The sequence below is a fragment of the Medicago sativa genome, chromosome 1 (assembly GCF_051527215.1).
Source record: "Medicago sativa cultivar Bolivia chromosome 1, Bolivia_mono, whole genome shotgun sequence".
Classification (NCBI taxonomy): Eukaryota; Viridiplantae; Streptophyta; class Magnoliopsida; order Fabales; family Fabaceae; genus Medicago; species Medicago sativa.
The window spans coordinates 35,745,322-35,766,457 of NC_140749.1; the positions used below are offsets into that span (position 1 = coordinate 35,745,322).

Below are 21,136 nucleotides of genomic sequence, written 5' to 3' on the forward strand. Positions count from 1 at the left end.
TAAGAAGTTAAAGTGGTGAAGAGTTATGTGAAATCACAAGATTCCCAGATTTTGTGGAGTTATGAGTAATCCTCGTACCTATGTTTTGCTAAATTGATTTGCTAAGGCTCGTCATGATGTTGAATCATAAAGTTTACATGGTTTTAGAAAGGTATACACATATGGGTGATTGGAGTTGACGATCTTGAAATTTAAATAGAATTATGTAGGTACCGGTCGGTCATGACTCGCGTAGAGTAAACTAAATTCACTTGGAGAAAGATTTGATGGCACGGTTGTGTTATCAACTCGTTCCGTGAATTTTATGGTAACGACTAGGACCCAGGTTCAATATGTTTTATATATATGATGAAGAAACATCAACGCCAATGACCCGTGTGTTAATTTATGAAGTTTTCTTAAAGAGAGAAATTAACGAGCAAGCATTGGTTTGATTACACAAAACATAGTATGCGAGAATACGAAGATACAAGGTTAGATGTTCAAGAAAGGCATGTACGAGTACATGATGAGTCTACCATGGGAATCAGAGTGGCGCAACGGAAGTTAATCGGTAAAGTATAATGGATGTGTTTTCACCTAAGTAAGATATGAAAGTTTGGAGTCGCTACAAATGAAGTATTCGGGTTGCTTAATTGATGATGTCGAATACATGCAAGAATTGTTAGACGGTTAGAAAGAGTATGTGCTATAACAAGAAAAATACATGTAAGATTCGGAAGATTCCTTTTTTTTTGTGACTCAAAGTAATGATCCAATCATCAAGTGTGATAACCGGTATTCGAAGAAGGAGTGCCATACGGGAGAAGGTAACAACATTTGAGCGTTACCCGAATATGATGTTCTGAAGATTTAAGTTCAGTGTTCTTGGGACAAAGGAACGAGATATTGTCATGTGGGTCAAGGATCCTACACGATTTATGTTATGCAGAAATGTGTGTCCCAGAGATATACATATAAGTTAAGAAGGAATAAGAAAGAATTTACTTTTGAAGTTTAAGGAATTTTATCGCGAAAGGAGATACGAATCTTGAGATACGCACGATGAGATTCATACCCTCATGTGCCATGCATGTTACGTGATAACGATACTTGGTAGAATAATGTCAAACCATGATTTTATAACTTTTAAAGTTAAAATGGGTAGTAAGGGACTTGGAAACGAAGTTAGTTTAAAAAAATGAAATCTTTATATTCTGAAACCAATGACACACGTCGTAAGCGAGTAAGCTCACTTAAGACGTGCGGACTTCAGGACCAACTCGTCATAGGAGAGCTTGGGACGAGTTGTAAACCTTTTTCAAAAATATAGTGACTCGTCTTGTGGTTCTACAGTACCGTTATGGGTTTGGTTTTGCAATGTTCTTTTAAAAAGTCATGCATCTATTCGTTCCAAGGACACGAATACCAATGTTTAGAAGATTTCTCAAAGCAAAATGTTAGAACAAGTATCGTTATTATCTAACAAGATGTGACACTTGAGAGTATGTAAGACACCATGGAAGATAAGGTTTGATGAAGTAACACAACAATGTTTGCTTAAAGATTGTATGGAATGTACAAATTTTTGCTATGAATGTTCAAGTGCAAGCGGTCTAAGACAGAAGTTTCAAGAGCATGTGAACTAAAAGACTGGTTAATGGATGTCAAGCGTATCTGTGTGTTTGATTTCGCTTCTCTTGGACAAGTTGTATGAACTACCCATGAATTCGGGTGCAATGAGATCGAAAGATTTCTTAAGACTCTGAAGAGAGATAAGAGATTCGTAGAATCGTTAAGATAAGTAATGTAAGTAAGAGGCATGAGTCTCAAGGTATAATAAGGAAGATTATGTATAAACTATGTGTATGCATGATAAGATGTCTTAGATGCAATCGAGCACTGTAGGGCAAACATGGGATCCGGTAAGACCCCAGTTAAAAGGCAAATCCTAAGTGTTCCAGTTAATGGTAAGTTACTTATATGAATGGTTAATGCTGAACGGATAAGATATGGATCCGAAGTGATCTCTAAATTTCGAGGACAAATTTTTTTTTTAAGGGAGGTAGAGTGTAACATCCCGCTTTTCAGCAATAAGAATTTTACCCATCAGATGTATCAGAGGTTAAGTGATGACGAATGCTAAGTACAACGGAAGATATTATTATGTAAAGTCAGTTAAATACGAGTTGAGTCATCAATGACGGATAATATTTATCAGACGATATCAGTTAAACATGGGTTTAAGTATTAGTGTCAGGCTAAAGAATGAGTAAGACGAAGGGCACTTTGGTATTTTGCACCAAGGAGGTATATAAGGGTGTTTGGTCCAAAAATCTTCATAACTTCTTCTTGTTTCGCTCTCTAAACATCAAGAGCAAAATTCTCTCCTCCTTCTCTCTAGGGTTTCGCCCTCCATCTCTCTCTATGGATCCATCTTCTTCTCTTGGCAAGAATCTTAGTTGTGTAAGGTCAAGTGGGAATTGGTGGTGGTGTAAGAAGATGGTAGCTTGGAGATGAATTCTTGGGAAATCAAGCAAGCTAGGGTTTGGGACTTTAAGCATGGAAATCAAGGAATTATGTTGTGTTAGCTTGATGATTATTAAGGTGAGTTCTTAGATAGCTTACCTTTCCTTTGGGTTGTGCAATTTTGGCAAGAAAACATGCTTTTAGTTGAATTTAACTTAGTGAGATTTTTGGTACCCCTAAAGCAATTTTTGTTGAGTATATGTTAAAATTGCCATGAAATATGTTTATTAAAGTCTATATATGTTGCTGGATGTGTATGGTGCATTCCAGGATCGAATTGGATGAGTTTTGGGTCAAAATTGTCAAATTTGCACCGCAGACCTGAAGAAACTCGCTATTAGTGAAATAATTTCGCTAATAGTGAAATTACCCAGATGAAAGTCGCTATTAGCTCAATTTTCGCTAATAGCTAAATTTCCAGAACCTGCCCAGAAAAAGTTAGCTAATAGCGAAATTCTCTGACTTGGCCAACTTCCTTTTGGCTTGTTGGCCCATTTTAGGGCCGGTGGTGCAATCTGAAGCCTTTCTTTCATCGATTTACAACTTGATAACCCCAAAACAACATCTAATCCATGCACATAACATCAAACAATTCTTGAAATGGGAATCATGGCAAAATTAACATATACATCAAGAATGGTATAAGAGAGTTTAAGCCGAGTTACTCGGGTAGCAATGAATTAAGAAAGGGAATGAATGTAGAGCCTCGACATAGTTTGTCGAGAACTAGAATGTTAAGCTAGAATCCTATGTAAGTTAAGACGCGAAGTATATTCTCTTTGCACATGATTAAGAAAGATTATGCAAGCATGTTAAGCCGTGAATTGATAGTAAATCTCTTCACTATGATAAGAATGACCAAGAAGGTAGTTTACCGCTAATCGGATCGACCCGGATCCGAGGTAAATGAGAAGCATGTATAGGTTTAACCTTACATGAATGATTAAGACTATGAATTTAATGAATGATGTAGGTGTCATGTCTCTTGTGGTCCACGCAAGGTTGGGATCACAAGGGGTACGATCTCTCATGGGAACGGGATAAGCTCTGCAAGGGGGCCCGCATGTCACTGAGTAAGCAAGATGTAGGTGTCGTGAGAACGGGATAAGCTCCGCAAGGGGGGCCTGCACGTCACTGAGGGAGTCCGATGTGCCTTAGCTAGGTTTTCATCGGTTATGTAAGGGATTGTACTCGGGGTTACTCCACCCGGGACACTATAAAATGAACCAAGATAATGATGTTTGTTCAACGCTAACATAATGAATGAGTATGATTATGATTATGTTTATGATTATGATATGTAAGCCATGTACAAGTCGAGCAATAGAGCAAGATATGAATGATATACCGATGACGATCTTAGGTTTCCCTAATCGTCCGGTATAGGACCGTGTCATGAATATGTTTTGTTTAGGCCTCGATGCATTAGCGAATCTTGGCATAGCGGTCTCAGGTTCCCTTAAACTGCCATGAAACGTATGATGTTAGTAAAGACCTATGACAAGTAAGATGAACCTATGATGGATCTAGTATGCACGACCGTCTAGGAAAGCATGACCACACACGTAAAATCAATCGCCAGGTTGTATTGTAGACACGTGGTGACCGTAGGTTTCCCCCGAGGTTACCCATAGCCTAGGATTAGGTAGAACTCACTGAGACATTATGTCTCATCCCAATCCTTATTTGTTTTAGATAAGCAGGATGGTTTTGCAAGCTTGTAGCCGGATGGATATTTCAGCAAATGCTCGTTCGTCTGCAGGATGTCTTGGATTCAAGGATATTTTCATTATGTATGGACGAGATGTATTGTTTTGTTGTAGAACAAACGTGATTTGTTGTATATAATATTCATTTGAACTTTTATTGTTGTAAATTTTAATGTATCTAGTATTGAGTATAACGCACATGCTAAACATCCTAGGTACGTTTAGTATGGGTGTTACAATTTTAGCTTAAATCGCAATCCAAACTTTAAAGAAACAAAAATAATACCTTTTTTTAAGTTCTTATGTCATTAAACTCATAATTGAAAAACTAATTACAAAGTAAGACAAAAGAAACCTTAAATGCAAACCCTCAATTTGAAGCACAAAGTTGAGATAGGGCTTACCTTTAAACCAGTTGTTGCCCACGAGACTGAGTGACATGATAATGCCAAAGCATGTGATGGTGTGAGATGTAGACCGTATGAAAAGCTTGACAAAGTCAGATAGAAAACCCACTTACTCAAATGTCGAATAAGAGAGAATTGTCAATAACTAGACACTTCGACTACAAAGAGACTGACGCGGTGAGAGGGAAGACAAGCGAGAAAGAACAAGTGATATTTTTTCATCTTTATTCTTTTGTTTTTTTAGCGGGGAGAGAAGATTATTTTAGAGTAATGATATATGTACATCCATTTAGTACAACTTTGTTGACAACTTTAATTTGTTCTCTTCTTATTGGTCCAAAACAATAGAGAGAGAAAAAGGAAGAGAGAGAATAAGAATATAATGTGAGTATGAGAGAGAAAGCTGTCAAAAAGTCTAACTTATTCCTGATCCTAGTTAACATTCCTAATAGCACTGCCAACCCTAATTCTACTGTTTTTGGGCGCCAATCATTCATGGCCATTGGATCAAATCATCCTTTGATCTCATCCCATCCTTTGATCTAATCTGACTGGAGACTTTCATTTTCCCATGCACGTTAAATTCCATTGGTTATGGCTTTCCCCCTTTCATGATTGCATTAAATGTTATTGTTTCCCAAGCTTTTGTGTTATACCAATACATAATTCAAATTCAATGTGTATCATTCTCCAAAGTATTCATCTTCAATTCATTCTCTTATTCCAACCGACCCATGCCACTTTGTTTGTTCCCTTTTCATCTCCTAGATTCATGTTCAACCTTTCTCTCTCTCATCCGCTCTCTCTGCCGATGAATCATAACCAAACATGAAGAAAATTCCAATTTCTCCCATGTCTTTCCACTTTCACTGTTGTCTTTTCTCCTCCCACTCCCCTTCACCAATGCTCTCGATTCCAACATCACCTTCGCCGTTGTCGACTTCCCTGCCACCGTCTGTGGCATCGTATCAGCCAGAAAAACAAAATGAACTGCACAATTTTTCCACCAGAAACCTGCCACTCCAGATAAAGAGAGAGAAGCCATCGAAATTTGCAATTTCAACTGGAAGATCCCGTCGTTGCTCTCTCCCTTCATCAACAAAGCTTCTCCCATTGCAGAATCTCAAACATCCATTATGATCAATGCTCTGTTCCATCGCTGTTCATATTTGCTAATTTTGCAAAGTTTCTCTCAAGGTAATAGCTTTTCCCTTTCTATGAATTGAATTGTGTTTTGAGTCTAATCACTCTCCACCTCTAAGATGATTTTGAGATTGATGGTGCTTGGCGCTGATTGCTTTTGTAACCATATTGCCAACCAGTATTGATTTGAACGAAAATTAGTATCAAACCAATGATTTGAAACTCTCCTTTTATATGATTTATTTTAAGCCACTTTTAGAACCTATGTTTGATTTATTACGTGCTCTGAATAATGTTTTCATGTGGTTATTGATCACTGTCTTATGCCTCCATACATCTTTCTATCCAAGAGATTGTTTTAAATATGAATTTTGAAATGTAAAGAATTGTTTGAGAAACTACTATTATATAAATTGAATTTACTGTCCAATTTCTATCAATTTATTTTTTCTCTCACTAAATTTGCAAAGATGTCTGGAGTTTATTTGGTAATTAGGCAAGCTTGATGGAGCATTATCCATGAATTCTTTTAAAAAAAAAGACTGCCTTTGTCATCGTATTGGCTAGAGCTTCCTTGCTTCCTTCCCAACCGTTTAATGTCTAATTTTGCCACTTATCGAAAGCTATTGCAAGAACTGTGAGATTGAGAGTGATAGTGACGAATCCAAACAAGAGGAAGTTGAAGATATGCACAATCATAACTTTCTGGAGTATGTCCTCTATCTGTTTATATTTCTCAGCCCCTTTATGCATATATTTATCATTTTCTTTTAGTTTGCGATTTTGAAATATATTTTTGGTTAGTAATTCTTCTGTTTGAGGTCTGTACTCATTTAAAATAACTCTTCACAATGTTAATAAAAAATGTTAAGGTGTAATATTTTTCCTTATTCTAATAGAAATATTTGAATGATATGTAGATGCATTTGTTGTTGTAGATTTTCTTTTGTTTTAACACACTGTAAATCATGGTGTATGTGAGTAGCACTTTCAATTAACGATTTATAATGAAAATTAGCATGCATTGATCTTCATAGACTATAGTTATCTATCTTTTGTCTGACATGTTTGTTTAAGCCATCGACAAAAAATATAAAAGAATGGAAGTAACCAATAACCATTTTGCATTCAGCCAAAGTGTATCAATTTGAATATCAGGTTTGTGATGAATATAGTCTATGAAGATCAATGCATGCTAAGCCATGTAAATTGTGATTGGCATACTCAGGCTTATAGTGTTGAATATCCAATACATGTAATTATCATACTCATCCATTAATGGTAGTAAGCGCATAATTCCAATAACCCACATAAGAAGCATAATTAATTATTTGATTCATATCATTATATGAGAACCTCCTATAAATATCATTCTTACTAACATCGAAATTCATTTGTATCAGATTATATTCATATCATCGTATATATCGGTTGAGTTTGTGAATTTAGGGTCACAACCAGCAATTACGTTTCAGCAAATGAATAATTTTGGCGTCAACATGGCTCTGTCGATTAGCGATTTAAGAGGTTTGTACGGTTTAAACATTCTGGTTTCATATATATTATGTATTTGATGTGATCAATCTAACTCAAAATGTCTCTCTTTGTTTTTCATGATATGAAAGAATGGGAGTAACCAATAACCATTTTGCATTCACCCATGTAAATTGTGATTGAATATCAGTCTCTGATGAAAATAGTCTATGAAGTTCAATGCATGCTAAGCCATGTAAATTGTGATTAGCACCCATTCAAGCCACTGCCACTTTCGATAGAGACATCTTTATCAACTCACCCAAACTTAGATTCAGAACATATCCGGTTGAATTTGATCCTACCAACGTAAGTGCTTTTTTAAACTCATTCTTTTCATTACTGTGTCTTGATCTAAATATTATGGTTTAAAAATGTGCAATTTTGTTGTAGGGAAATTACTGCCTTCCTGGTCTGTTAATTGAGGATTTTGGTTCTAAACTCCAACCTTATATCCCGTTGATTGATACAAAATTTCATAAATTTGAAGCAATTGTTGTCAAATAGACTTGCAATGAAGAAGATGACGGTTAGTCCAACAATGAAGAAACAACTTTGCTAAATAAGATTCCTCTATTGGTAAGTTTGACAAGGCTAGCATCGCATTAACCGGTATTGAAGACACTCCAAGTTACAAATCTGGAACAAAATGATCAGCTGAGAATGTGCAATCTGTCAGCATGCTCAACATTGAAAATGGGGAAGCTTTTATACCAAACATGCGAAGATAGCGTGTGTTAAAAAGAATTCAACTGAATGAGGTACCTAATTGTTTAGTGTATTGCATTATGTGTTGAGTTATCTTTTCTTCAAATTTTGTCAACTGTCATGTGATGTAAATTGTAATGGTGTATTTTTGTCAACTGTCATGTGATGTAAATTGTAATCGGTCTATCCAAATTATTGAGAGTCAAGCATATTATGTTTTTTTTGAAGCTATGCAATTGGATAAATATTTTGTGAGATGTTGCTCAGATATGAATATGCTCATAGTTCCTAACTAAATATTTTTTATTTTGAGACAAATAATAACTGTTTGATAGTCAATTCTTTTCACCAATTTTCTTTTCTTTATCAGCAGCATTATCTTCACCTTTCATTCATGTTACTCATGTGTTTCTATAGCGCAAGATAACACAAACAATAATCTAATCATTGAAAGTGTTACTCATGTGTTTCTATGCTTTTTTGCTTGATAAAAATAGTTAGACGCCATTTAATGAACACAAAACAAGATCAAGTATTTTTTTTTTTTAAGGAAAAAATCAAGTAAATTTTAAAAACAGAAGAAATAATATCAATCCAATGTTCCAGAACTGGAAAAAAACAATATCAAGACTAAGATGGAATATTCGCCAACTCAAATAGTCAGAAGATTTTTTTTCTTTTTCTGATAGTTCTTAAATTTAATTATTATATGTTACTACTTTTGAAATAATTTATATGTTGCTTATCATTTTCAAAAATCACTTATTCAATATTGGTTGATTTGAATCTACTAATTTACAGCAGTATAATTAGCACACTAGACCCGTGTATCGAAAGTATTAATTTACTAATGATCAAAAGATTTCCTTATTATGATATCATGCCGGTTTCCGTCAAGCTTTTTTTTTTTTGTGGTCAGAATTTGTTTCACGCTACTTCTGCATCAATCAGACCTTCAATGGTCTTGGTCTTTTATATTGTTTCCATAACACATACGTATTTTTATTGGCTGAAAATGTAAGCGTAAAGGCTTTGAGAAGTATCAATTCTGATGCCGCAACCGCACCTGAAGTTACTAACCATATGTTTTGTGGTCCTAACTTAATTTAAATTTCAAGCAGAACCAATGGGGATTGTATCCTCACCACTTCAAATGTAGTTTATAAAGAGATATTCCAAAATGTTTGAACAACTGTTGTATGTCCTAAATTGATAGTTTCTGTCGAATTGTTTTTCCATTGTTTATGATCCGGGCGGTAGCACGGGTAAAAGTTCTAGTTGTAATAAAGTGGTTGTACAAATATCATTTCTCATTATTTTAAGTTAAATAGGCTACATTAGAGGGTGCATATTATTAGGTGTTACCGGATGTGGGGTGTTTAAATATCGGAATTGTTTTGGATTTGTACTTGGGTCCTCCTCCTCCATTTGGTTGTAGCGACAGTGTAGGACTGCTCTCCTGTTTCTTTTATTGATGAGTTTGGCTATTTTTCCTTGCTAGTGCATAGATGATGTACATTTTGTTTGAAATGTCATGTGCTAGAGTTTGAGCTCAATCGGTGAAAACGAATCTGTTAGATTGATTGAACATCTAAATGCGTGCGAATTTGTTAGATTGAACATCTGAATGCGTGCGAGTTCAAACTGGAGACTTTGCATTTGTGTTTCTGATTTTCTGTGATGTTTACAATTTTGTCTATAGACCAAAAAAAGATATTTGGCCATTAAGAAAGAAAATAAAAATACTTTATCTCCATTTGACTTCATTCTATGTATATTAACTGTGACATGTAGAAGGGTTTGCGGCGTAATATGGCCACTAGCCCACTACACTACAGATTTCAATAGTACACAAAAATTTCATATAATAACATGAATATATATGTTAAGAAATTCTAACGACCGATCTACCAATCCATATTCTTCTACTTTCTCTTTGTAATAAAATGAAAGAGAGAGATGTCTCTTCACTTGGTTATAGAGGTCGAGTCTAGTTAACATTTTGGTTCCACACATACCATAAATCATATAAAGACCAAGAGTATGCACCACACTCCTTTTTTTTTTTTTTTTTTTTCTTTCTTTCTTTTTCAAGCAGTCTAGTGATCGGAGCTCACATATATTAAATGTGAAGAAGTGAGATGTCCGTGTTCGAACCTCTACCCATATATTATGCAATATCCTTACCAACTGAGTTAAGCTCACATGACTCACCGCCTTCCTTCTACCAGACTTCCAACATATGAATGATCATATAGAAATAATTTTTTTTTTTTTTTTGACAAAATATAGAAATAAAATTATAAAGCCAGTGTAACTAATCATTGTTGACTTCAAATATCCCTTCCTTATCCATTATTGATAAGAGCTTCTCATTTAGAATTTCGGATTCTAATCTTTGTGTTTTATCTACCTGCAAAAAACCCAAAAGGAACTATCAATTAATATAATGAGTATAAAGTACTCCGCATCTCTCCCCTGGAGTACTGGCACATAAATATATAGAAATTTTAGAGATCATTTTGTCATCGATAATTATTTCCAATATTTTTCTTTTAAAAAAATATTTTTTAATGTACGTCAAAAAAAAAAGTTTTTTAATTTTTCTTCTCGTGTGATTAATCATTTGAATAATGGGTTCATGCTCTTGGCCCAACAAATAAATGTCAAGTGACTAGTCAAGTGCGTTGGAATCCTCTACCGGAAGGCTTTATTAAAATCAATGTGGACGGATCTTCTCTTGATAATCCTGGTAATGCAGGTTTTGGAGGTCTTTTGAGAAACAATAGGGGGAATTGGATTCATGGTTTTTCTGGATCTTGTGCAGAGCTACGAATTTATTGGCCGAACTTTCAGCTATTTGAAAGGGTCTTCAGTTGGCGTGGGATTTTGATTACAGATCTATCATCATGGAATCTGACTCTCAGACTGCTTTCAGGCACGGATCCACTTGTAGTGGATTGGAGGCAACTGCCCCCACTAATTTCTCCGCGTTATTTGTTAAATTTTTGATATTTTAGTTATTGTCTCCTCTTAAAATAATAGATTGCCCCTATTAAATGAAATTTTATACTATTAAAAGAGTTTTTTTCGTAAACATTATAAAATCAAATGTGTAAATGCATTTGAGATGAAATTATAAATGATATTTACCATACTTTTTAAATATAAAGACATGTAAATAACAACTTTAATTTGTAGATGTTAAGGAGACATTAATATTTCTAATATATAATATTATAATCTCAAGTATTTTGCCAATCGATAATGATGTTATTATCTTATCACGTTGTATTGCTAAAAATAATTATATAATTATCTATCGTATAAAATTTTGCCCCCGTAAGTCAAAATTTCTGGATCCGTCACTGACTGCTTTGGATCTTATTGTTGATACTAAACAAAATGATTTTCATCCTCATGCAACTTTGCTTTCTCTCATTAGGAAGCTTTCTTCTCTTCCATGGGTGGTCTCATTTAGTCATACTTTGAGAGAAGAGAATAAATGTGCTGACTGGTTGGCTAAATTTGGTGCAACTAATACTGACTCCTTGAAGATGTGGAATTCTCCTCCTCCTCAATTGGATAACATCCTGCTTGCGAATACCTCTGGGGTGTTTAGGCAGCGGATCGGCTAGTTTTTTTTGGCTTGAATGCTCTTTTGGTCCCCTAACTATATATTTGGTATCGCTTTGGTCCCTTAACTAAAAAAAAAATTGTTTTGGTATTTTATCTTTATCTCCGTTACCTGTTTTAGTCCCTTCCGTTAAATAAATTCAAAAAAACGTTAGGGTTCATGATCTTCATCATCAACAACACCCCAACCCAGATTTTGGGACCAAAACGATACCAAATAAATACTTAAAAGACAAAAAGAACATTTAGGTTTTTTTTTATCATCTTCTTCATCTTCATCAAAACTCATATTCATCAATTAAATCCAGAAAAAAAACACAGAATTCATCATCATCTGCAGATTGAATGCTTGAGAAACAAAGTTGCAAAAAAGAGACATATACGTAACCTACCCCCCATTCCATCTCTCTCTCCCCATCTTCATTTTCGTTTCCCCCCAAACCTCATCCACAGTACCGAAAAAACTGCAGCAATAGAAAAAAAGAACAGCTGCACAGAGATGGAGAGGTTCACAGTTAAAAGCTTTATGCTTTTAGATCCAAAAATGGGTTGGTTTTTTTGAAGCATTGATGAACCTGTGTTGTTGTTGTTATTGATTGTTTTTTTTGAAGAATGTTATTGATTGTTATTGTTGGGTTGTTGTTATTGTTGCTGGATTGTTGTTGTTGTAAGTTGTTATTGCTGGTGATGAATGATGAAGGAAGATGAAGATGATAAAAAAAAAACTTAAATGTTCTTTTGGTCCCTTAAGTATTTATTTAGTATCGTTTTGGTCCCAAAATCTGGGTTGGTGTGTTGTTGATGATGAAGATCATGAACCCTAACGTTTTTTTGAATTTATTTAACGGAAGGGACCAAAACAGGTAACGGAGATAAAGATAAAATACCAAAACAATCTTTTTTTTAGTTAAGGGACCAAAGCGATACCAAATATATAGTTAAGGGACCAAAAGAGCATTTAAGCCTTTTTTTTTCTTTTTTTCTTGTCTTTTAATTTCCTCTTCATCAAAAAAAATCATTTGTATAATGGGTTGAGTGTTTTCATACTTTCCTACATTTTTGTTTCATTGTTTATTACTTAAACATATTTTGTCATTGTAATATTTATAGGCACAAAAAATAGCCAATGCATTGGTCATAGATAAATATTTTCAATATTTTTTCTTTTAAAATATAGTTTTTTTCAATAATTTCATAATTATTTGTATGATGAGTTAAAATAATAAAAGATCGTTTTCATACTTTTTTTTACATTTTTGTGTCATTAATTCTTAAATAAATGTATTTTTTGAAGATAATATTCTTAAAATAATTTAATGATTACAAATTTTTTTAATATAATTCTAATCGTATTTCACAATTTAATATTTTCATAATCAATTTTAGAATTAAGATACAAAAACTATAAAATATAAATTTATCACTGCATATTTATCAAACTAGTCTTATAATTTTAAAAAATATGTATATATAATTTTCTTAAAAGAAGACAAGTATAAAATATAAATTTATCACTGCATATTTATCAAACTAGTCTTGTAATTTTAAAAAATATTTATATATAATTTTCTTAAAAGAAGACTTTACTCAACAATATTGGACAAACTATTTTGAAAATAAACTAATTCCTGTAAAATTAACACACCTGGAAATGCAAATTATAGAAGACCCTCCCTCCAAAGGTCTGAGATGAAGAAAGATTAAGAAGCAAAAGGCCATCATTTTCCAAACATATCAAGATCTCAGAAAGTGGAATCTTGTGGACAGTGTAACATGATATCTGAATGGTAATTTCACTATCATTGAGCCTACTTGTTGAAACTACAAAACCAGAGTTGTAACTATGCTTCTTCCTTTGGGATTCTTTGCTTAGAATAACCTCTTCTACTTGGGGAGAAAGTCTCAATAAGACCTCTTCTTTTCTCTTAACTAGTCCTTCCACCTGTTTCTGTAATTCTGGTATGTATTTTAGGACTCTTGAAATTGTTGCTGGAATGCTCAATTTCTTCTGCAACATATATGTATAAATTAATACTAAGACAATAGTATTAAAAAGAGATACAAATTAACAAAATCATAAAGAAGGGTTTAATTAAGTAACCATTTGATCTGAAACAGGAAGAAGTGAACGAAGTGATGAATACAAATTATTGATCTTCTTGCGGCGATCGCGTTCACTAGCATTATGGACAAGCTTCTTAACCATGCCAAGGTCACTGCTTGTGGATTGTGAGGGATCTTTTGAATTAATTTCTGCCTCAACTTGATCATGAAAATTAAATAATTGATCAGCAGTGTCTTTGTAGAATGAACTCTGATGCTGGTTATGGGTTATTGGCTCCTCAAAGGGCCATCCAATTGTTGAAAACATGGGAGGAGATATCGTTAACATAATGTTGATGGAGTAGTTGAAAACAGTTTTTTTTAGACTGGAGTAGTTGAAAACTGTTGATTATGTAGTTTTCTATCCAACATTTATATATAGGGTTAATTATGTTTTTGGTCCCTACAAAATTGCGACCTTGTAAATTTAGTCCTTACTTAATTTTAATAGCATTTTTAATCCCTACAAAAAAAATTTACTTATAATTTTAGTCCCTGCTAAAATAAATTTTGTTTAATTATCCTTAAACTCTTAAATTTTTTATCGATTCTTTTTATACAAGTTTAGAACACTATGAAAGGTTCATTTACTAAAATATATAATTTTTTAACATGAAATAAATTAAATATGAATTCTTTAAAACGACAAAAGTTTAAGATATAAGTAACAAAAATATGGACGTAGAAATCAAATTTTTGCGATATTTTTTTTCGGAGGACCTTTTAATAATGTTCTTAACACGCCTGTAAAAAATTGTTGAGAAACTTAAGAGTTTAAGCATAAATTAAACAAATTTGGATTGAGTAAGGACTAATATTGAGTGCAGAATTTTTTTGTAGGGATTAAAAATGCTATTAAAATTAAGTAAGGACTAAACTTACAAGGTCGCAATTTTATAGGGATCAAAAACATAATTAACCCTTATATATATATAACCTTTTTTCTGAACAAATTAATATATAACCTAACCATCATGCTATGCACCCTCTACGCAAGCATCCTATATTTTATTTTTAGGAAGGAAAAAAAAAAGTATATTTTTGGTCCCAACAAAATATAGTATTTCACTTTTTTAATGTTTATAAATTGGTTCCTTAATTTTAAGGACATCTAATTTATCAATTAGCACGAAATAAATCTTTAAATGACATGAAATCTACACGGCGGTTGAATCATGTATGTGTCAACCGAAAGATAAGTAACATCTAATAACATTAGTCAATAGGGATAAGTTTAGTTTCAAATTAAGAAAATCTTAATTAGAGAATTAAGATTCTCATCAAAGTTTGCTTTTAACTAGAGCTAACAAATTAACCGCTGGATAGTTTAGTTATAACAAAATTTATATTCAACTACTACATTGTGTGGTACAAACACTACACAACGTGGGGCAAGAGAGTTCTAATCCTGTTGGAAGAGGTGTCCAATATTTAATAGTGTCTAGAATAATAAATACGAGCGTTATAATAGGTACTGGATACATTAACTATACAATACAGAGCGACATAAGTCGGAAATTCGATTACAAGAGTCTACTCCAGTCATACGTTACATTATTTTCGCAAAGATTGTCGTATGAAACTTGGTTACAAAATTCATTACAACAAAACAAATAATATAACATATGCATCACTAGAAAGTCTTAAAATCAGTTCCATGATAGCACGATCAATCCAAAGCCTTCTCCTTACCTTTGGCACTCGAAACCTGTGAACCTGAACAAATGAAAGAATGGGATGTGACATAACGTCTCAGTGAGTTCTATCTACTTCCTAGGCTAGTGATAACTTTGGGGACATTTTGTGGTTATCACGTGTCTACATTACAACCAATTGGTTGATTATACGTGTATGACTTCTATGCATACCTACACGACCGTGCGGGGTACTAGGTCGCTCCTTTAATCTATACTTGTAAGTATCCTTTCATTATTTGCTTGCCATAATCATTTCATACATATCATAAAAGTGTCTAACAAACAATTATCCGAGTTCGTTTTACGGATTGTTTCGGGTGGAGTAACCCCAAATACAAATCCCATACATAGCCGAGAGTACCTAGCTAAGGCATCTCGGACTCCCTCAGTGCCGTGTGGGGCCCCCCTTGCAGAGCTTATCCCATTCCCATAAGGAAACCCCTCGCATCCCCCTTGCAGAGCTTATCCCATTATCATGATCTTATTACATCTAAGTTTGTGCTTCTTACATGTTTTCCCAACCATTAGGTCGAGGCTCTAATCTTTTCTTGCTTACTAGTTTCTTACTCGTTTACGTCTATAAATGTCTTTCATATGCCAACTCTTGCTAAATTTATGTGACGATGCTCGTGCATTTTGTTTATCAGTCGTACAGTATTATGAGTATTATCTAACTTGGCATTTAGAGGATTTTTGCTTATGTTGAAACAATATAAAATTCTGTGAAGGAAAAACCCAAACGACACTAGCAAACCATGAGAAAAGTTTTGAAAAAAAATGTTGTGCAGAAGTTGCACGCTTAAGCGTGCTGTAAGAAACCCAAGGTGGTAAGCTAGCTAAAGAACTCACCTTGAAGAGTTTTGAAGTTGGTTCCGAGTTGCTATACTGCAAAACCCTATCAATCACTAATTCTATCAAAGAGAAAACAAGTTGAAGTAGCTTGATCCTATATGTACATCACTTGCACAAATTCTTGCCAAAAGGAATTGACATGAAAATTGAGTGTTGAGGGAGAGAGGAAGCTGAGTTCCTATAGAGAGATGAGAGCTCCAAAAAAAATTGTAACCCTAGTGTGAGAAAGTTGGAAAATAAATGAAGGTTTTGGGGTTTAAAATCCTTATATACCCCTTCAAGCCCAATGTTTAAGGTGAAGGTGAGAAAAACACAAGAAGGGGGGTTGAATTGTGTTTTGAAAAATTCTTCGTTTCTCCTAAACTGAACACACTGGTCAGAAGCTAAGTGAAACAGCTTCTGAAGTGATAATCAGAGTCTGAACGCAGCGGATAAAAAACAAAGAGAGAGAAGAAGAAAGACACAAAGCAATTATACTGGTTCCTTCCACAATCCGGAAGTAATCCCGTCCCCCTTGCACTTCCAAGGAGATTTCACTAGAATGTAATACTTATTACAATTGCTCAAGCACACAGCAAGAGACTTCCTTTGCTCAAGCACACTTTGCAAGAGTCTTCCTATGCTCAAGAACACAATCAAGAGACTTCTATGCTCAAGCAAAACTGCAAGAGACTTCTAAACAAACAAGATTACAAAGAAAAATGTTTGAGGTTGAACACTTGATATACAATCAGAGGTGCTCACAATACAAAAAAGATAAGACTCTAAGACTTAAGAATTTCTAAGATGAAACTTGAAGAAACAGAAATTCTAAGTGAATGCAGAAAATTTCAGCAGAGGTTTGGCACTTGTAAAAATTTTGAGAGTCTTTCGTTCAGCATTACCAAATCTCTAAGTCTTCACTCCTTTATATAGAGGTGTGAAAGAGACGTTGTGAAATTGCCAGCACATCAAAAGAGTCGTTGTTGAAGCTTGATCTTTCACCGATGATCTTTTGCCTGATTTGGTTGTTGTCCTATGAAGAACCAATTTCAAATCCATTCCAGTTGAGAGGGAACAATTCTGCAGGCTTCGTTGTACATTCAGAGCTGTTATTTTGTCTTGTAGCAGAGACAAAAAACAGAGTAGTGGAGAAGGTGGTTGTACAGTTCGTACAAAGTACAATGTCAACGCTTTTGTTCCTTTTGCAAGTAAATTCCTTCAAACACTTTTGAGATGACCGTTGCAAAATTTCACTATTCTTCTGCTATCTTTAGATGAATTTTGATCCATGAAACAACTCTTGAATCCTTGAAAATTGCAAATCCAATTGAGCTTCAGCTTCTGGTGAAACAACTTCTGATAAGGCAGCTTCTGACGAGACAGCTTCTGATGACGTGGCACTTCAGGACCTCTAGTATTCAGGAGCACTCGTCTTCAGGAGCACTCGTCTTCAGGAGCACTTTGTCTTCAGGTGCCTTCAGGAGCTTTTAAGCTTCAAATTTCTTGTTGATTCCTTTGCTCTTTATTTGCTCATTCAGAACCTTTGTATAATTTAAATTTTTGTCTATGGTCCTGTACACTTGAACAAATATTAACAATTCCAATTGTCAATTTTTTAATTCCTTGTTATCATCAAAACTCTAAAGGTTCATTGTTAAACTCATTTTGTTCCAACAATCTCCCCCTTTTTGATGATGACAAACAATAGTATTTAAAAACTTGATCAATTGTTGTTAATCTAATTAACAAGTTGACTTTGAGGTTCTGAGGTTTGTAAGCTCAGAGTCTGAGGTTTGTAAGCTCTAACTCCCCCTGAGTCTGATAGTCTTTAAGGTGAGGTTTGTAAGCTCCCCCTAAGTTTTATCCAGGTTAATTAAATTCATTGAGCGTGCAATAATATCAGAGCTTTAAAATCAAATAATTGAGAAGTAGATTATAGATAAGAAGAATGGTTCAATTAATTTTATTTGAAATTTGATACTCCTTCTTTCGTTCATAGCTTATACCTTTCAGGTAAAAATGATAGAAGTTTTTCAAAATAATTTTCAAATATCATTAATGGGGCTCAGAGCCTTTAAATACTATCACATATAGTCCCCCTTTTGTCATTAACAAAAAGAAATAAAAAAAAATATAGAATAAAAGGTTTAGAGCAACATATAAACATATAGTTAAAGCATATAAACCATCTTCTCAAAGTAAAATAAATTAACAAGAGACAAATGATAATCAGAAGCAAACACTATTTCAGAAACAAATGATAAAACAAGATATATCAGAAGCATAAAGAAAACAGGCAAGCTTAAGGTGTGCAACTAACGGTTGGGCTTGCTTTGGTTCTCTAAGACCTTCTTCAGTAGCTCATTTGTTTCTGCAAGCTTCTGGTCCATCTCTGCCTTGAGCTTTTCTTATCTGAGTCTAGCTTTTTCCAGCTTAGCATTTGTTTCAGCTTTGAACTCTAACAACATTAACTTCTGTTCATACAGCTCTTTTTCCAGTTCCTTATTCTTTTCTTCTAACACCTTATTCTTCTGAACTAGAGCCAGATCAGGTGCAGCGTTGCTTAAATTGACCTTAGAAAGGAATGACAGATCCAGGTCCTTAAGGTGAATAAATGTAGGAAGAAAATCTGTAGGATCTCTTCCTCTTATGCTCAGTGGATTTTTCACCCAGGTTCCAAGAACCTGTATATCATCAAGACTTTCTGCAACACCATTCAGCCAGTCTTCCAGCTTCTGCTTAGCTTGCTCTTGAGCTTCAATGCAGGAATCATGCAGTGCTGAAATGACATTAAGAACTCTTTCCTTCAGCCTCCTCCACTGCTTTTGATAGCTAACTTTGTGACCCAAGTCACTTCTCCCTTCTATTAGCTTGATTAACTCAGAAGCAATGTCTGCACACACACCTTTTAACACATGAGGATCTAGGAATCTGGTGGGTGGAGAAGAAAAACAAACCCTAAACCAGAACTTTATATTGGACCTACTTTCTAAAGAAAAGTTTCTCTTAAGCGTATCAAAGCTTCTCTCGAAGTCATTGAGTGTGTTCCTTTAGCAACCACGCCTATTCTCATGGTTAATTGCTATTAGAATCCTTGAAGAACAAAACTTTATGTGTCTCAAGGTTTGCTAGACTATTCTCATGTTTCGCAATGCTTGTCTAATTTCACTTGTTCCAATATCAAAGCTCTGCGTTTGCTTTAAGAATTGATATTTGTGATGATGAATTAACAAATACTAACCCTCCGCGTTCGCTTTATGAATTTGGTATTTGTTAATTCATTATAAAAACGGTGAAATTAGATTAGAAAGTAGATTTATTTAAAATTAGGGTTCAAGGCTTGGTTTGATTATGATTATGTCATTAGACTTATCCAACAATCCCAAGACAAGAAAAGTATACTCACTCATGTTCAGTGTAGACATAGAAGAGAAGAAGAAGAAGAAGAAGAAGAAGAAGAAGAAGAAGAAGAACATAAAATAAAGGTTGATCTTTTATTAAAGAAAACAATTGCCACTTATTATTTCCAAGAACAAAAGATGAATATACAAGTTTGGTGGCTGCTCTATTTATAGTCTAACAATGACTTAAGCCCTAAGAAATAAATCACTAAAGTGTTGCACAAGAAACCATGGACTTTAGGTCAGAAATAAACTAAAATAAGCAGCTTGTCGAAGAAGCAAAAGCAGCAAAAGGCAAATTGGAGGCGAGTCAAGCTTCTATTGGTTGGCTTCATATTTTTGCATCAAATCTTCATATTTTGGTAAAGGATCTTCAAATTCTTTGCACAAGATATTTTTGTACGAGATCTCATATTTTTGGCATGAATCCTTGCACAATATATTTTTGCATGAGATCTTCATATTTTTGGCATGAATAAGCTCCAATTCTCCTTTCTTTTGCTCCAAGACTAAATCTTTTGAATATTCTATCCTGAAATATAATAACTTGCAATTGAAGTAAAATAATTCTAGAAGGAAATAAAAACATATTAAATTTAATTAAAATAAACTTAAATATTAAATAAAAGACACTAATTAATGACTCATTATTGACTCATCATAAACTTACATCGGTTATAAATGTTCTGAAACGACTCTCTAAGGCTAAAACCATTTAAGCATAAATGGAAAGGTTATATATGTAATGCAAAGAAATAAAATTATATAAGGATTACCAACAATAAAAGAAAGGAAATTTGTCAGAAGGAAATCCATCTTAGCTTTTATTAAAAAGGAAAAATATAGAAAATAAAATGATGGCTTGCCTCCCATTCAATATTTCTTTTCAGTCACTAGCCTGACAAAATATGTTGCTTCATACTCAGCATCTATTGTACTTCTCGAGCCTGACAGATATGTCTAACTTGTTCTTGGGAGCCCCTGTCCTTCAAGCTCCTTGTCTTCCTCCCAATCCTCTGGGTAATCATTCAAGTATATTTTGTTCTTTATTGCTTGAATTGTTACCTTTAAGTTTCATCTTTCCTTGGCTCATTGATGGGAATATAAAGATTTCAAATTCTCTTCCACTTAGTATAGTTATTTCCCTTTTATCGACATCAATTGTCGCCCTTGCAGTGACTAGAAATTGCCTTCACAACAATATTGGTGTAAAACATTATATTCTCGATCAGCTCCTTGATTTCTTTTGTTGTTTTGGTTTTTATTGTTCTTCCATCTGAGGCATCCAGTAACATCCGAGTCGGTGTTTTCAATTCTGTTGTAAAGTACAATATTTGGTCCATATCTAAGTGTTTATGTCCAGGACATTTCTTCAGTAGTATTTTGAACCTCTCCCACATTTCATATAACGTTTCCTCTTCATGCTGATTGAAACTAGTGATTTCTTTTCTTAATGT

At 34.1% G+C, this 21,136-nt stretch overlaps 1 protein-coding gene, 1 long non-coding RNA gene and 1 other non-coding gene across 4 annotated transcripts; 2 read left to right on the top strand and 1 right to left on the bottom strand.

The window, feature by feature from the left end:
• Window positions 1-5,062: 5,062 nt before the first annotated feature.
• On the top strand, window positions 5,063-8,282 carry LOC146954617 (uncharacterized). 2 transcript variants are annotated; one of them, XR_015014190.1, is made up of 5 exons: window positions 5,206-5,821; window positions 6,335-6,477; window positions 7,171-7,294; window positions 7,393-7,609; window positions 7,694-8,282. It is a non-coding gene; the product is annotated as an uncharacterized LOC146954617 (long non-coding RNA). The 2 variants fall into 2 exon arrangements; XR_015014187.1 differs by having other exon boundaries at window positions 5,063-6,477.
• A 1,358-nt stretch (window positions 8,283-9,640) lies between these two features.
• On the bottom strand, window positions 9,641-14,098 carry LOC146954618 (transcription factor ORG2-like). The gene is made up of 3 exons (XM_085717295.1): window positions 13,746-14,098; window positions 13,290-13,652; window positions 9,641-10,421 (listed from the first exon to the last, which is right to left on the bottom strand). The coding sequence occupies exons 1-3, from the start codon at window positions 14,034-14,036 to the stop codon at window positions 10,326-10,328; spliced, it is 750 nt and encodes a 249-aa protein (XP_085573421.1). The 5' UTR covers window positions 14,037-14,098; the 3' UTR covers window positions 9,641-10,325.
• A 6,931-nt stretch (window positions 14,099-21,029) lies between these two features.
• Window positions 21,030-21,136, top strand: LOC146954619 (small nucleolar RNA R71). The gene has a single exon (XR_015025237.1). It is a non-coding gene; the product is annotated as a small nucleolar RNA R71 (small nucleolar RNA).

What these genes read in the sequence shown, in the direction of transcription:
- LOC146954618 (XM_085717295.1), bottom strand. Translation starts at nt 14,036, where the DNA reads ATGTTAACGATATCTCCTCCCATGTTTTCAACAATTGGATGGCCCTTT. An exon ending in TTCCTGTTTCAGATCAAATG is followed by an intron (nt 13,653 to 13,745) that starts GTTACTTAATTA and finishes TATATGTTGCAG; the next exon opens with AAGAAATTGAGCATTCCAGC. An exon ending in TCTATAATTTGCATTTCCAG is followed by an intron (nt 10,422 to 13,289) that starts GTGTGTTAATTT and finishes GGTTTTTTGCAG; the next exon opens with GTAGATAAAACACAAAGATT.